Below are 17,494 nucleotides of genomic sequence, written 5' to 3'. Positions count from 1 at the left end.
TTGGACAAATAAATCAGAGAAACCAGTTCAGCACGCGAGGGTTAAAACCTAACTTTGCCATTTCCACTACTGTCCTATTCTTCCCCTCTACAACACCATTTTGCTATGGGGAGTAGGCAGCAATGAGTTGTTTCTGAAGTCCATAGTCTTCACAGAACTTCACAAATTCACATGGGTGTATTCTCCACCTTTGTCACTGCTCATCTTCTTGATCTGGAATTCAAATTGTAGTTCAACCATCGCTTTGAATTTTTTTGAAAACATTGAACACCTTAGGGTTGAGATTGAGAAAGTAAATCCAACAAGTTCTTGTGCAGTCATCAATGAATGTGAGAAAATACATGTTTCCTGCCATTGTAGTGATCTGCATAGGGCCACAAACATCATTGTGAACTAACTAACTCAAGAGGATATTAGCCATCCAAGTACTTCTCTAATAAAAGCCTCTCTATGTTGCTTTCCAATGGCACAACTTGCACATACCTTACTGTGTTCTGTCAATTCAAGTAACCAATCGCCATTTCCTTTTGTTTCAGCATCTGTAAACTCTTGACATTTAAGCATTCTTTTATGTGCAACCCCATACATCTTGAATTATAACTTTTCTTGCAGTAGGGATAACATTTCCCATAAATAAGGGAAAACATCTACTACCACTGATTTGAACAGTTGCCACTAAGCACTCTAGCTTCCTGCCTTCAAATATACCAACCATATTGTCACCAAATAACAGAAAGCGTCCATGATGAACCATTTGACCAACACTCCATATTGTCACTAAATATATAACAGAAAGTATCCATCTTGAACCATTTGACTAACACTCAATAGATTTTCAACCAATCCAGACACTAACCTTACTTCTTTGATATACCTGGTTCCATGTTTGGTTTCAATCACCAAAGTTCCCTTTCTCGTAGGTTGAACCAGTTCTCCATTTCCTATTTCACTCCAAGTGTCACAGTCTTGTCAATATTGATCAACAAGGTTTCCTCAGATGTCATATAGTTGCTACACCCACTGCTAATGTACTAGACACTAAACTTGTTCATCACGACCTCAGCAGCATGACAAGCATAGAACATAGATGCTTCTTCCTCCACATGCTTAGCATGGTGAACAAGTTGATTCAACTTGCTGTTGCAGTCCTTAGCTATGTGATCAAATTTAATTACTACACTTATGGCATTTTGGTTTATCTTTGAACCAACAACTGCCATAGCGTAATTTATCTCAGTATTTGGATATTTCATTAGCTTTCTGTAAATTCCCATGCTACTTCGCAAGTGGAACACTTCTATCATTAGCTTTAAAACCTCCCTTCTTCTGGTTATTATCCATTGTTTCTTTCCTTTGAAATTGCTTCCTTGAGATCCATCTCTGGAACTAATATGCAGGCTACTAAATGCCTTCTCATCAGTCACTTCATTCTCCTCAGCATGTCTAAGCCATCTTTGCTTAAACCCTTTCAAGGTAGCAACAACCTCAGTGGGATTGATTTCATCCAATTTCTTTATTCCCTCAATCACATAGACTATATTATCATAGCTAGGAGTCAAGCTAATCAACAATTTTTCAACTACTTTCTTGTTTGATAGCTCTTCTCCATACATTTTCATTTTGTTAATCAAATCAAATAGTCTAGTCAAATAATTAGACAACAATTCATCATTCTTCGTGCCAGCATACTCGAAATATCTCCTAATGCCTTGTAACTTCACAGCTCTTACCTGTGAATCACCTATATACTCTTGCTTCAAGGTATCCTAAGCTTCCTTGGCTGTTTCTTGGTTTGCAGTTCTTGGAAAAATTTCATCTGAGACTGCATTTTCAATCAAACCAAGAGCTCTAGCATCTCGAGCAATTAGATCTTGAGCTACGATTTGCATCTTCTCAGCTTGCTCACCTTCACGAGCTTCTGGGAATGCGTAGATCAACATTCTCCCACAAATTGTGAGATTTGAAGATTGTCTTCATTTTAATACACCAGAAATCATAGTTGATTCCTGTGAATACTGGAGCTCGAAGATGGGCTCCCGATTCAGCCATTCTTCAGCTAGATCCATCTGACTCTTCGTCGGAGCTCAGCTAAAACGCCAAAGCACAGTACATGCCCCTTGATTCAAGATAAACCTATCTCTGCGGCCATGTTGTTTTCAATAAATTGAATGATGTTGTGAATGAGGTGTAAGCTTGAGAGTACGTTGCTCCCTTGTAGTCCTCTTGGATCCGATTACGGAAGCATGAGGATTCACACATACATATGAGTTGTGGTGAATCGAATAGGACAAGTAGCCGTTGGAAGGTCACATGCTCAACTCATGCGAGAGTGCTCACGTGCTACGCACGAGACCAGTGAGTAAAAGTATCCACTTTGACCAAGTAGCCTACGAAATAAATATAGGAAAGCTCAATTATTATTTTTGTTTTAAAAATTAAATGGCGTTTTTATTAACTCTTAAAGAGAAAGCTTCTCTCTTTAATGCGCTCTTTAAAGATGCTAAGGTGGGATAGAGTAAAATTTTCTGTATGCCAATAATACTTCTCATTTAAATCATTTTATTTTCAAGGAACAACTACTTGTTGTTTTAACATAGTTATGAGTTTATACATGCATAAATCAAAGTTTATTTAAAAAAACACACTATGGTTTTAATTTTTTCGACTTTTATAAAAACGATATCATTAGTGAGTTAAATTATTAGTTGATTTCTTATGGCCCGTTTACTAATCCGTAATCAGAGTAGGAGGAATTAAATTGAGGAGGAATTGAATTAAGGAGGAGATGGAACGAGGTGGAATCAGAATTGGATTCATGGCGAAACTGTTTACTAAACTATCTGGAATCAGAGTAAAAATGATGTTGATTACATAAAAGTTGTTTACTAACTCACATGCATCGGAATTGAAAAATATTTGATTACTAAACTGCCCTTCTTATAAATAATATTTTTATATGCTAGTTAATGTTTAATTTTGATAACCATATATGATTGTAAAATCCAATTAGCTACATGAAAATATAACTATTTAACAAAATAAATAATTAACAAATTTATTAAAAATATAAAATAACATTAAAAAAAAAAACTCAAAAAACAAAAAGCTGCGGTGCCTTTTCTCTCCCCTACATCCCCAAACCCAGCTCATCTCCACCTTTATCACAACCCTCCCCCACCCCCTGTTCTTAGATGACCATGCGGCCACGCCACACATTTTCCCCTATCTTTGTGAGTTCATGCATGGGTTTTGGATAGTCTGCTAGTCTGCGACAACGGGGCAAGGAGAAAGGGGTCGTGATTTCATTGAAGTTGAAGCTCCTCCGTTAGGAAATGGTGGGATTGGGGAGAAGAGAGATGGGTCTATAGATTGGTCATGGAACTGGGGAGGTGAAATTGTGAGGGGTATTTCGGTTTACCAAAAAAACATGAGGATAGTAATGGTAGAAAACTTGGATCCCTGATGAATCTATTTTCCAGGAACTCAATTCCCACCTCCAAGTCGAGAATCCAATTCCAGGAATTAGCGCAACATGAACCACATGCACTGCAACCTCAACATAGATGAGCAAGACATGCCGAAGCGCAACATGGACCAGCAAGTCAACATCGAGGGCAGCTGGAGGCTCCACTGCCCCACCAGGTGCAAATCCAGAAGGAAGTACAAAGGCTCGTAGCAGAGTAGCTGTGTGGATTCCAGTGCATTGACATTACCGACGATGCCCTCCGTAAAGACGTGGCTAACCTAAGCAAGTCACCCTTTACAGACGAGATCGAGTAGACGGAGCCACCGCGGAAGTTCAACCCGCTACATTTCACCTTATTCAAAGGAGATGGAGATCCGGTCAGGCACTTAATGCACTAGCGAAGTGTCATGACCTTTTACGCCAACAATGACGCGCTCATGTACAAAATCTTTGTTGTGACGCTCCAAGGTGAAGCGCAAGACTGGTTCCACACCCTGCTACCATGCTCAATCCTGAACTTCAGCAAACTTTCTTTGGTTTTCACTAAGGAATATTCATTCCGCTCGATAAAAAAAGAAGTCTGACCATCTTTTCAACATGAAGAAGGACCCGAATGAGTCGCTCTGCACATATGTTAAAAGGTTTAAGGCGAAGACAACGAAGATCGTCAGATACGATGACAACATTGCATGTTCAGCTTTCCGGAAGGGGCTCCTGGCAGAACACCCTTTATTCGAAAAATTGATCATGGGAGGGTAGCTGACCTTGGCAGCCTCGTATGCTTTGGCAGAGAAGCACGCACTATGGGACGAGGCCAAGCAGTCATGCGGGAGCAAGCAAAAAAATAAGCGCATGGACCATTCCCCAAACAGAGATGACTCAGCGCCTAAGGCATTCACCAAGTTCACGGTTCCGATTGGCCAGATTCTCTGTAAGCTTAAGAATGAACCATGGTTCGAACTGCCGCCACCCATGAAGGGTGATCTTACCAAACTGAACCAGACAAAGTATTGCGCATTCCACCAAGGGCCGAGGCACACTACCAAAGGCTGCATGAAATGGAAGCAGTACCTCGAGGAGCTGACGAATGAAGGCTGGTGCGACGAATATCTCGACAAGCCAGTTGATCGGCCTACGCAAGCAGCGGAAGCCAACACTAAACCCCCATTGAAGATGATGCGGATTAATGGCATATTTGCCAGGTCAAAGCATTTTCAGTCCACAATTAGCAATGTGAATGAATGCTTGGAGAAATCCCCCATTACCTCCTAAACTCCGTTAAGGTCTATCCAAATAAATTCGAAGCCTCAGCCAGTTCAACGAACCCCGTAAGCCGAGGATTATCCCAGTTGTTATGCAATTTCTACCTTCCAGCATAGTTGATACATTTCTTTATTCTCAATAAAGATCCAAGAAGTTATTCACAATCCTAGTTCAACTGCTGCCTACAACAACTGCTCAAAGCCTCATATGGGTATGCTATCAAATGCGAGAGGTTAAATTAATTCCCTGACACCCATCTGGGTCTGCTCTCCAGTACGAGAGGGTAAACTAATTCCCCGACACCCATCTAGGGTCTGCTCTCCAGTGCGAAAGGGTAAACTAATTTCCTGACACTCATCTATGGTATGCTCTCTAGTGTGAGAGGGTAAACTAATTCCTTGACACCCATCTAGGGTCTATTCTCCAGCGTGAGAGGGTAAACTACTCTGGAATATCCAGACGTGGATGGGTTTTACGACTGCTCAGTTCCCCTTGAATGGATCGATTACTTGCGCTGGACGACTCCTAGAATTGGCCACGATAGTCCTTCCCCTGGAATAAACTTAGCCAACTGAAGGATTCAATTATGCGGGATCCTGGGTCTCTAACCGGAAGAGACACTAAGTGTAGGACCCCTGCCTATGAAAAAGTTCATGTGACAAGATGGTCCGTCCTCGACGTGCAAGTCTTCATGAAGCGGCTTGGTTTTAAAGTGTTGCAATACTAGTTAAGCGACATGCGAGATCAAAGTTGCGACTCGGAAGGATATGGCCTCTGAGGAGCGACTTCGCCTACACCTCACGCCAAAAAATGCATCTGAGAACTAGGGATGATGCCTGAAGTGGTTACGCGGGTCGTCTACTTTTGTAAGTAAGGCACTTGGCCGATAACCCGACGGCTAAAAGCCCAAGGTAGCCCGTAAGCCAAAACTTACACCTGCCATGACTACGCGGACTTGCTTGCTTATTTACAAGCAGCACTTCCGGCCAACATTCTATGGTTTAAGTTTTGCTAGGACAAAGTCGAGTGTCACGACTATAGCAACTACGTGGACCTCATCTGCTTCATACAAGAAGCACGAGTTCGGTCGACGTCTCTATGAGTAAAAAATCTCGCAACATGTCCAGGGAGGGCCAAAGCTCAAGAAGCCACTAAATTCGAGTGTCACGACTATAGCAGCTACGTGGACCTCCTCCATTTCCTACGAGAAGCATGAGTCCGGCTGACGACATGTTTATATATTCCTGCAGGTTTAATTTTGCATGAAAAACTTCGGGTTTTCATGGGTGATGTTTTTAAAAAAAACTTAAACAAATTAAAGTGTGGGTGAAAAAATATAAAAACCCATTGGGCCTAAAATAATTAGGCAAATAAAGCTCGAGGCCCAAAAGAAAAAAAAAGAAAAAAAAGCCTATGGGTGGCTTAAAAAAATTGTGCTGTGTATCCCAGGCCCAAGAATTGGGCTGGGGGTCTCGGGTAGGACTGTAGGCCCACGAAGAGGTATGGGCTGTTGCGGGTAGACCTAAAAGTTAAAAAAAAAGTTCACGGGCCGAAAGAATAGGCTATTGCAGGCAAGCCCAAAGGCTAAAAAAAAATTCATATGGGCCGCTTCAAGCGAGCCCAAAAATAAAAATAAAATTGTTTTTTTTCTTTGTTTTCTATGCAGGTGGGGGAAACATGTGGGTCAAAAACAGGTTTTTGGGTCATTGCAGGTGAGCCCAAGGCGAAAAAACGGGCCAAGAAGGGTTCGGGTTTTGGAACCAAGAACACCCCAACGTGTGCTGGGTGCGTTTCGCCGGAGAGGGTGATCGGCGCCGCCACTTCAGGTGGCTAATTCTAGGGCAAGAGGAACTTGGGGCACCCTTGTTGGGTGTATTTGACCACAATTGTGAATCAGAGATTGGGAAATCTCAATGATTCAACCAAAAACCTAGAAATTAAAATCAGAATTTCAAGAAATCCGATGAGATTCGATGGAATCTTCAACCAAAGGACACCATGGATGAACTTCAGGTCGTCAGGGAGGTAGCCGAGATGGATGGGCAAGGCTGCATGCCGTGCAGCACGGTGGCGACTAGGGCTGGGCACGGGTTGGGCCAGGCCCGATTTTGAAAGGACTAGATTGAACCTGGGCTTAAAAGAAACAGGGCAGGCCGGGTCGGGTACAAGAAATTCTAATACAGGAACCAAACCTAACTCGGCCCGTTTGAAACGGGCCGGGTCCACGGGTCCCTTTTTTTTTCTTTTCCTCTTCTTCTTTAGCTCTCTCAAATTCTGATTGTTCCAGGAGATATCGGACCACCACGTTCTCCTACGCAAGACCGAGATCAATATCGGTGACCTCGTCGTTTACCCAAAGCTTGATTTCCTGCAGTTCCTGTCGTTTCTGAGCCACAAGATCAGAATCTTGTCGAGGCAGTTCACTGTTTTCCTATCCTCGCCGGAGACCCGCCAGCGAATCCCTATCACTGGCAAGGTCAACTTGAGCGCGATTTCCCACACTGGACCGCCGCCGTTACTCCGTTGCACCTATGCACCTCAAGATTGCCGTTGCCTAACCCGTGTGCGTTCAGATTTGACTGAGACCTTGACCAACCACCATCTCGTGCCTGTCTTGAACCTCTGCTACTGCTTGTTGTAGGGTCCTTATGAACCTCCCGCCCAAATCGTCATCGCATAATGCGTGTTTGAAGCCTGTATTCCACACTCGTTGCTCCCTTTCGCCGCATCTTTTCCGTTCAGCCGAGAACCTGCATAGACGAACACCGCGCCAGATGGATTGTGGGATTTAATCAAAAATGGAGATTAAATCTCCACATATTGGATAGCAGATATGGTCCGGGCTGGGGGCCTGTTTTCTTAGCAATTTGGACCCGCCCCGCCCCGTTTTAGATTTATACAAATTAGACTCGCCCTGTACCTGCCTCGATCCGCTTGTACCTGCCCCTACCTGCGGGTCCAAGACCCGTTTGACCACCCCTAGTGGCGACACCTTCTGGGTGTCGGGTTCAAGGTTTTGGGTTGGGAGCAGAAGCTCCAGCTGAGTTCTTGGCTCAGGGGCCCATCGGCAGGGATGGGAGAGGGCACGGGTTCGAATGAACCCTAGGTTTCCTGATTGCAAAAAAAAAAATGTTTTTTATTATTATTTTTTCAATTCAATTCATATACAATTCAATTAAAAACATATTGAATTTGATGCATATACAAATATATTTGATGCAATTCATAACCAATATCAAATTCACATAATTCAACAATTATGATTATGGGGCATAGACAATTTATGTAGAATCTAAAATTCATAAAACGTAAAGTTGGGTCATGCATCATGGTGAATGTTCATGCTACCAAGACTGCAAAAATATCGAGTTAAAAATCGTTGTTTTGAAAGGACCTAATTGCGTAATGATATGGATGAACTGGTTTGATGTTGAAAATTTCTTCAATGTTAGATTCCTAAGCGCAATGGTAGGAACTTGCTGATAACGTGTTGTAGCCTATTTTTTTTTTTTGACAAGTTTTGGGTGGTTGGCGACAAGGAGAAGAGAGAGTGAGAGATATGTGTTTGTAGAATTGTAGGAGAATATGTGTTGTTATCTTTCTTACATTGTACCTTTATTTATAGTAGTAAAAAAGAGAAGATATTCATTATTCCCCAAGTAATACAAGTTGTAATAGGAAATGATAACTAGAATTAAATCAAGTCTATAATTTACAGAATCATATTTAAACTAGGAATGTTTACAACAACACGCACTATGTACAAGCTAATATGATATTTCAAAAACAAATCGGAAACAATAATAATGTAATTCCAAATAAACGCGTCCCAGATGAGGAGAAGAAGGAGCGAGAAAAGAGGAGGCTAATAAAGTAATTTTGAATAATGTGTTGCAGGTAGAGGGACGAAAGAGCGAGGAAACTTTGGGTTGGGATGGGGGTGGTGGTGGTGGTGAAATCCAAAATGCTATATGAGGTAGACAGACCATAAGCACCAAATGTACCGACTATAGAAACCAAAATCCCGAATTGCTATATGACATTCTGCTCTCCGTGAGAAAACGCCAGCGTCGTCCCGAGCAAACGCCCAAATGCTTTATTTGCCAAATGCTCATCTCCTCTCCGTGAGAAAACCCCAGCGTCGTCCCGAGCAAAACCCTAGAACCTTGTCTCTTTTCAGCTTTTCTGCTGCTTCGAAGCCCAAAGTTGAGGTTCAATCCTCTGCCAAAATATCGAACCCGAAACAGGGAAGCCCAAAGTTGTGATACGCGATCTGTAAATATAGTCCCTGCAAGAAGATGGATGCTCAATTGAGATCCCTCCCCACCTCATTTCCCTCATGCCGTGGCCTAAACCTTATGTGGTAGGTATTTTAGGTATTTATTTGTTTAATTGTTTACCTCAACTTCTTTTTCTATTTCATTTTTCAGATCGTCGGGAATATATGTATTAAGGAATGAGGAGTTTGGTTATTTGATATCAAATTCAATATCTACAAAATTCGAAGTCAACTAAGTATGATTACTAACAGTGGAACAATGGCAACCTCTCTTTTTAATTGTTTTTATATTTTTGGTCGAAGCCTCTTTTTTTTATTTTTTTAATAAACAACATTATTTATATTAAAAAAATAAAGGGTAGATTTAACTTTACAATGAACTAGGAACACCATCATATCGTACTATTAAATGATTTTTTAGTTTATTTTTAGATCATCAGGATTGATTGAGAAGACCTACGAGAATTCCGTTTAAGGCAATCATCTCAATTTGTAGGACTAGGATGTGATCGGATAATTGTAGAATTCAAAGCCTTCTGCAGAATTTGATTAATTCTCCCAACAATTAATACTGCTAAACATAAAAGAAAATGCCAATTTTCCACTTAGTGGAAAAATACTTTGTTGTTGTTGAACAATGATCTATTTATACACAGAAGCTATCCTGGCTGAAAAAATAATTATGTTGTAAAACAAAAAAAAACCGAACAACTTGCATCCTCCGCCGCTGCTGCCATCCGAAGGACCTCCAGACTCCAACCAGTTGCCAGAAAGCAAGCCAAATCGAGCCCCCAAAGTGGAGAAAAAGAAGGCGTCAACAACCGCCAAAGAGCACATCGAAGATCGGCACCACAAATCGTAGGAAGCTCGCAGGAAACAACCCACGAGCAATAGAGGCAACAAGGAAGTCGAGGGAAGAAGGTGGTGAGAACAACCGAGCATCGAAAAAATCCGAAGCTCTACACATCTCCCTCCTAAACGGGCGTTCACGGTGTGGATTAGTGGAAGCCGATCTAGAGGATGAGGGCACTGGAGGAGTGAGCCAAGTGGAAAGGGTAGGGTGTGGATTGATGAAAACGAAGTAGGTGGAGGGAAAAGGAAAGGAAGAAAGGGGAGTTGAGGAAGGGAAACCAGAGGCAGCAGAGAGAAGAGGAGAAGGTCGAATGAACAAAAAGGTAGTGGACAAAACAAGCAGGACAAAAGTAAAGAAAAGGAAAACAAGAGGAGCAAGGGGCTACCACCAACCCTAGCCATAGCTAGGATCGGTGGCAGCGAGGAGGAGAACAGAAGCTGAAGAAGCACTCACACGCAGGCGGTGAGAAGAACTTTCACGAAGGAAAGGAGAACTCTCACGAAGGAGAGAGACTCTTAACTAATTTTGAAACAACCAAACTGAAAGCGAATACGACAGGAGAAGGGGACATTTGTAGAGGATTAGGAACATGGCGACGGTGGAAATGATACTGCACTGCTGACCAAATGCATTGAACAATGGCCTGACCTAGTCCAAAAATTTGAGGGAATGTACCAAAAAGCATGTTTTTGGGATGTGGATAGTGAAAACACGGTAGCATTCCCCGCCTCCTCAATTCAACCCCTTCCTTTATAGCATTTTGAAGGAGCTCGCACATGAAAAGAAGTACAGCCACAATTGCCAACAGCATGCTAATTAATGCGTAGTGAGGACTTCTTGGGGAGGAAACCTGATCAAAAGCCGATGCCAGAATCTCGATGCCGCAGCCAGTGAGTAACAGGATCCACTGTGATGAAGTAACCTGCAGTACAAGTTCTAGTGAGTAATAGGATCCACATTAAGTTCTAATTGTTTCGTTAAAACCTGGGGTAGGATTAGATATTTGATCTTTAGCTTAAATGTCAAAATAGTCTCTGTATTATAGTCATATGACCAATTTAGTTTCCGTGTTTTCGATTTGACTAATTTAGTTCTCGTGTTTGTCTTCTTTAACCAATTAAGAACATTTCATTCAATTTCTTTTAAAAATTCAAAAGAAAAATTATATGCCATATAATTAGCCTTTATCTTTATATATATATATATATATATGCAAATCCATGAGAAATAACACATATAATAGATAAAACTTCCAAATTGAAAAATGATTAAGATTGTGACATAGAAAAGAGAGGGGACAATGTTGGGGGGAGGAGGTTGGGTAGTTTTGAGGAGAATAATTTTTTTTAAAATTTTTAATTTAATATTATTTTTGAATAATTTAAAAAATAAGTTTATAATAATTTATAAATGTTTTACAGATATTTGATGAAAATGTCCTTAATATAAATTGGCCAAATTAAAAATACAGAGATTAAATTGATCCAGTAACTAAAATACAATGATGATTTTAACATTTAAGCCTCTATCTTATTCCCCATGTCTTCATGATTATTATAACTCATAATTTGTTGTTTTTAAACTCTTTAATGGCTCTTTTTGTTTCCATTGTGCCCCTATAATTAATTATTCCACCTTCTTGGTATGTCCACATTATTAGGAACTAATTTTGACTTTGATTAATTTATGCTTGATTTCTTCCATGATTATAGTGCCTGGAAAGATTTAGCATATCATCATGCCTAAATTACAAGATGAAAAAAGTCAAGGTATCCTTTGATGTTGCATCCTAAATGGCTGATGCTCATTTTGAATTTTAAAAAAAAATCAGAAACCATTTAATAGCAATATTTAGGGGTAATACAGGAAGACAAAACATAGTACATAAAGGAAATTAAATATGACATGAAATATAAATGTTGATTTGGACAGGTGTCCAACAATTACAATTAGTTTTTAATCTTATTTACGGTATTTATTTAAAAGTAATCATTTTTTAGGACTAAAAGTTTTCTATTTTTTTATTAGAAAACAGAGAATCTTCCGATCCCATGGATAAAATCAAGAGTTGTAATCGCGCAAATTACTTCAAAGTTCATTTGAAATTATGAATGATAAACGAATACGAGAAGAAAATATTTGTTTTAAGAGCTAAGAGTCTAAGACAAGGAAAGTTTGATCAAAGGATAAGTAAAAATTAATGGTGCGCACCTCTCGATCTGAAGCACTTTCAGAAAGCTCGGATTCGGATGGCATGGCTAGGTAGAGTGAGGCAACACCCTCACATGCTTGGATGAAGCCGCCTTGGCAGAAAGGGCATTTCATTTCGACATGCACAGTGACCACTTGGCGACACTTGTAGCAGTAGTACCTAGTTGGAATTGCTTCCTCCGTTGTATTTATCTCGTTCATCTCCCAACGACCTTTTGCTGCACAACCGGATATGGACTAGAATCATAAAGAAATAACTGTAACATAACGAAAAAAACAGCCAACCAACAGGCAATAGCCTTGCGTTTTTTAGAGCAACCGTACGCACCTTCCATAAATTGATGTGCAGCTTTGATAATCAAGGCTGCGGTCCACAACTTGAGCAAGGGCTGGGAAGGGAGAACCTGAGCAGCAAGTTCGTGATTGGCAGTGCCATTGGGCGTCACTACTCCTCCGACTCCGACATTGCTGTCAGTGGGCGCATTGCTGTCTTTCAGGTAACTTTTCATCTGCATCTGCATCTGCATCTCTATCACCAAGGCCTCCTCCCGCTGTTGAGGCTATCAATTAATATGTTTAACTTTTCAGGTAAAATTTCGCATGCGAATAATAATATGATTAAATTAGTTACCAAATAACTAATTCCGGAATGGAACGGGACTCGGGTTGGTGTTGAAGGCAGGCTGGAGAATCCGGGTCGGCGCATGGACCCGCATGGTGACCAGAACCCTGGAGAGCCTGGAGACCCAAACCCAGAAGATCCCCCCATCCGAACATTCCGAGAAGAGGGAAAAGACTTGAACTTTCCGAGCTGCAAGTTCCTAAACGAAGCTACCATTTCGTTAATAGAGCCCAACCCAAGAGACCGGCTCATCGGAGATACCGGCGGCGACTCTTCCGGCGGGGATGACAGGAAAGGCATAGTTTTCACACACGAAGCAGCAGCGGCCTCCATCGCCTGCCTCAGTGGCAAGTAGCACTGGAGCGTCGTTACGGCTTCGTGGAGATAGTACGGGCTGTTGAAGTCGGCGCCGTTTGCATTGCCGTCGGAGCTGACAGAGACGCCGTTCAGGGGAAACGGTGAGTACATGTCGGCCGTCGAATACGGAGGGACGACCGTTGGATTGGAACGGTGCAGTTCTCCGAGCATTTTTCTGGTGGGTTTTCTGGTTGGTTTATATTTTCCCTTGGGCTCTTATAAAGAGGCTCGAACGGGCGCGAACGGCCACGATTACCTACTCAGGCTCAGTTTTTAAGGGTCAGGATCCTAGCTCCACGTGGAGGTGATTCTAAGAGCTTTCTAAGAGGGGATTCTAAGAGCTTTCTAGGAGCTTCCATAAGATTCTAAGAGCTTTCCCTTTAGTTTCTCGCAGATGTATTAAAAAGATGTGATTTTTCTAATTTTGCTCTTTCCTCGGTCAAGTTTGCTTCCATCATTTTAATTTTGAATTTTGTTGATAATTGCAAATGTACAATATCGTCCAAGTAATATAGTGATAAGTAGAGTGTCGTTCAAAATCCTTTATGTTAAATGGATAATTTCCCAATACTACACAAATCATAACCAGTATGTTTACTCAATTATGTAATTCTTGGTAATTGTTATGAGAAGCAGTTTACTAAACTCAACCTGTCAGTCACAATTTAGTTATTCACACAAATAATGACCAGTTATTTGATAACGATAAAGCACAATAACAATTACTCAGCATGACAATCGAGATCAATATAAAATAACAATAATTAGAAGTTCATGATGATAGTTTTTCGCAGATGTATTAAAAAGTGTGGTTTTTCTAATTTTGCTCTTTCCTCCGTCAAGTTTGCTTCGATCATTTTAATTTTGAATTATGTTGATAATTGTAAGTGTACAATATCGTCCAAGTAATATAGTGATAAGTGGAGTGTCGTTCAAAACCCTTTACGCTAAATGGATAATTTCCCAATACTACACAAATCATAACTAGTATGTCTACTCAATTATGTAATTCATGGTAATTGTTATGAGAAGCAGTCTACTAAACTCAACATGTAAGGTCAATTTAGTTATTCACACAAATAATGGCCAGTTATTTGATAACGATAAAACACAATAACAATTACTCAACATGGAAAACAACCGAGATCAATATAAAATAACAAGAATTAGAAGTTCATGATGAGAGTACACCCTAGTCCTAGCAAAAGGACTTTAAAATCCTCCTCCTATTTTATTTGGCCGCAGCCTTCTTGAACTCTCAAAAATCCAATCCCTTTTTGAGAAAACAACACCTAATGCTTTGCACCGCCTAATTAATTTGAGCTGCTTAATTGGGCTGCCTTTAATGTCCAATGCACTACTCCATTCCTTGCTCGGTGCTCCAACCCACTTGGCAATTCTTTGATTTTCTCCAAATTAAGCCTCCAATTTCTTGTTTTGTTTTGTTCACAAATTATATCTTCTACAAAAATCACACAAAAACACATCAAACTCACCAATTTATTATAAAATCATGACTAAGTCATGGGTAAACGAGGCATAAAATATATAAAATATCATCCTAACAAATACCCCCAAACCTATCTTTTGCTAGTCCTCGAGCAAAACATGAAATGAAAACTAAAACAAAAACCAACTAAGCCCACTTTTGCTGGCGAAACGATTGCACTGTGCATGTGCAACAAGCCTTTAAACCCCTAGGTGTCCCTAGTCAGAGGAGTTGTGTCTCCTGAGGATTTACCAGTTACGCTGCCCACAAACACTTTACTGAAAAGCAAAGATGTTACAGTTATCACTTCCATCGATTAATGAAAACCAATGCATGCCAATCACACTTCCAAAACTAAAGTTATGCCCTTATAAGTCAATGCATCACAATGGAAAGTATGTTGCCAACATCCCAAGCACTCGGGCTTAAAAACATCCACACTTGGCGTGTGTACAAATTCGCTTCGACTCTAAGCCTCACTAGATATCACTCCATTATCTCATAGAACCTAGGCTTTCTCTCTTAAACAAGCATATGTGATGAGTTTATGCAAAGGGAATCAATATATAATCACATATGATCAACATTGAAAAACAGCAATTTATGAAAATAGATCTCATGAAAGGAATCAAATACTAAGAACATAGGTATCAACCTTCACCAAATAAGCTAGACTTCCCTATAAATCCGTTAGGTCTTTGAAACGGTTGTAACGTAAGGCTAGGTATTTGGGCTTAAGAAAGAAAGGATTTGGAAAAACATGAACTTGAGAAACACCAAAACTTTTTTGTATGTATGTAGGCTGGCACCCCTTTGAAATTTGATGCGATCCATGGCGTCCAGGACTCATGTTATAATGAATGGTACAATTTCTCTTCTTTTTCTAGACTCTTTTTTCACTTTTTTTGTTTTTTTTTTTTTTTTGGTGGAAAACAACTACAAGAAATATTAATAAGACATATGGTACCTCGGTACACGCCACTATTTTGATGTAGTACTCAACCCTGATTTCTTTTGGTATTACCTTGGTATCTCTCAAGCTATATGGTATGGCTAATATAGGGTAGGAAATAGGCTAAGTGTTTGGCTTCAATGGGGTTAATGGAGCATACAAAAGGGTAGGAAATAGGCCTTTTAGTAGTGGAAAACACACATAGCCTAACATCGTTTTTATAGTTCCGTCTAACCCAATGACAAAAATACCCAACATATATTAAAGTTCTTTAGTACCCAATGCAAATTAATGTTAAAGAGATCATAAAAATTAAAGAAAGAAATTGAAAAGTGTTTTAAGAGTAGAAACAAATTAACCCTCTCAAGAAAAGCATAGGCTCAACAACTCACATGGGTAGTCTCCACTATTTCTCCACATCATCCAAACATGGACAATTTGTCCACCAAAGTACTTGAGACATGGCAAAATGAATGGTAAAAAGAATGTGATGCAAAAACCTTCTAGGCAACCCTTTAGCAAAGGAAGAATTCTTAGCAAGACATATACATCGCCATTAATAGGTTAAAGTGATAACCTTAACAACTTATGCTTCCAAGCTCTTATTGTTTCCAACAAATTCTAACACCCAATCCCAAAATTTTAATTCCTACCTCATCCTTTAAATTTTAGCAACTCAATTCATCACATAAAGATGTATAAATATAAGCATGGAAGAAAGTGAGAGATTAGAAAGAGAATACACCTATTTTTGGGCATCATGGAAGAAGGAATGGCTTTACAAATAATGAACGCCGAGCCAAAATTATTGCCGTCAACATAGGATAAAAATCTGCAAAAATAAGCAAAACTGACTTTTAGTGACAAAAATAATTCCCAGAAACCGTCGCTAAAAGTATGAACATGCGTTTTGTGACAGAGAAAATCTTTGAAGATCGTCACTAAAGCTCTTTTATGACAGAAATTATGCAGCAAATTTACAAATTTATTTTCACTTTTTGAGCTTCTAAACGTCCCAATTCACAATGTAGGTTGAATTTCCGTCCCAAACCTATTCCAACACATCATATTAAACATTCTAAACATGTTGGCATCATCAAATTAACTTGAAAAACATCCAAAATTAATTTAGGTAGCTAAGTTGATTATGACCAAAATATGAACTCAAAGTGCAATTTTGCAATTATTTGGCATATAACAACAAAACCACTCCAAACACATTTGAAATGACAAACTAAACATGTTCAAATCATCAAGTGGGTGAAGAAATCAATATCATTAAACTTGCAACATAAAAACCTTAATTGTTGACCTTAAAAACAAAAATTCAAATGAATCAACCAAACTAACAAAAAAAACCTATTCTCTCCCCCCAAACCTAAACCTAACATTGTCCTCAATGTAAAATCACAACAAAAAGATGCACAATGAGTAGTATGGGCAAGGAAGGAATAAAATGCAAAACTAATAAACAAGGAAAGGAACGAATGAACCTGGTTGAGTTGCCTCCCAACAAGCGCTTGGTTTAAAGTCCTCGCCCCGACTTGGCATTGCAATCACTCAGGAGAAGCAAGGGTCACAATGTTCCTGATTTCTCCTCTAGAAACAGCATCAATCCAACTTCTGTACTATCAATTTGGCCCTTTCAAATTTCAATTTTCTTCTTGTTTCTTTGATTATTGTCTGGGTTAAAAATCTGAGAAAGAGCACTTCACATTCCTCTAACAAAATATAAACACAAAGTGAAATATAAACACAAATATAATTCCTCGACTTCATAAGGAAAAGCAGGGAAAGTTCAATTTCAATAACGTTGCTGGTCTCGATCTTTAGTTTTTAGATACAAAAACGATGTTACAATAACATCAAAAAGCAGGAGGCCAGGGAGGAAATTAAAATGTGAAACCCAACACAAAGATTTCACCTCTTATATTATTACCTAAGTTGCTGAGAAGAAGCTGTATATTAGGAGGTTACAGTGCCGCAATGCACCCAGTTTCAA

At 39.9% G+C, this 17,494-nt stretch overlaps 1 protein-coding gene and 1 long non-coding RNA gene across 3 annotated transcripts; one reads left to right on the top strand and one right to left on the bottom strand.

Moving 5' to 3' along the window:
• Positions 1–8,325: 8,325 nt before the first annotated feature.
• On the top strand, positions 8,326–10,997 carry LOC126590603 (uncharacterized). The gene is made up of 2 exons (XR_007612099.1): positions 8,326–10,123; positions 10,299–10,997. It is a non-coding gene; the product is annotated as an uncharacterized LOC126590603 (long non-coding RNA).
• Positions 9,526–13,261, bottom strand: LOC126590589 (uncharacterized). Of its 2 annotated transcripts, none has more exons than XM_050256048.1 (4): positions 12,704–13,261; positions 12,401–12,632; positions 12,073–12,290; positions 9,526–10,783 (listed from the first exon to the last, which is right to left on the bottom strand). In XM_050256048.1, exons 1-4 carry the CDS (start codon positions 13,220–13,222, stop codon positions 10,358–10,360), a joined length of 1,395 nt encoding a protein of 464 aa, XP_050112005.1. In that variant the 5' UTR covers positions 13,223–13,261; the 3' UTR covers positions 9,526–10,357. The 2 variants fall into 2 exon arrangements, with proteins under 2 accessions (XP_050112005.1, XP_050112006.1); XM_050256049.1 differs by having other exon boundaries at positions 12,401–12,623; positions 12,704–13,260.
• Between the last annotated feature and the right edge of the window lie 4,233 nt (positions 13,262–17,494).

The sequence above is a fragment of the Malus sylvestris genome, chromosome 11 (assembly GCF_916048215.2).
Source record: "Malus sylvestris chromosome 11, drMalSylv7.2, whole genome shotgun sequence".
Taxonomy (NCBI): Eukaryota; Viridiplantae; Streptophyta; class Magnoliopsida; order Rosales; family Rosaceae; genus Malus; species Malus sylvestris.
Note: the sequence above shows the minus strand (reverse complement) of the source record. Positions and strands in the feature narration are given on the sequence as shown.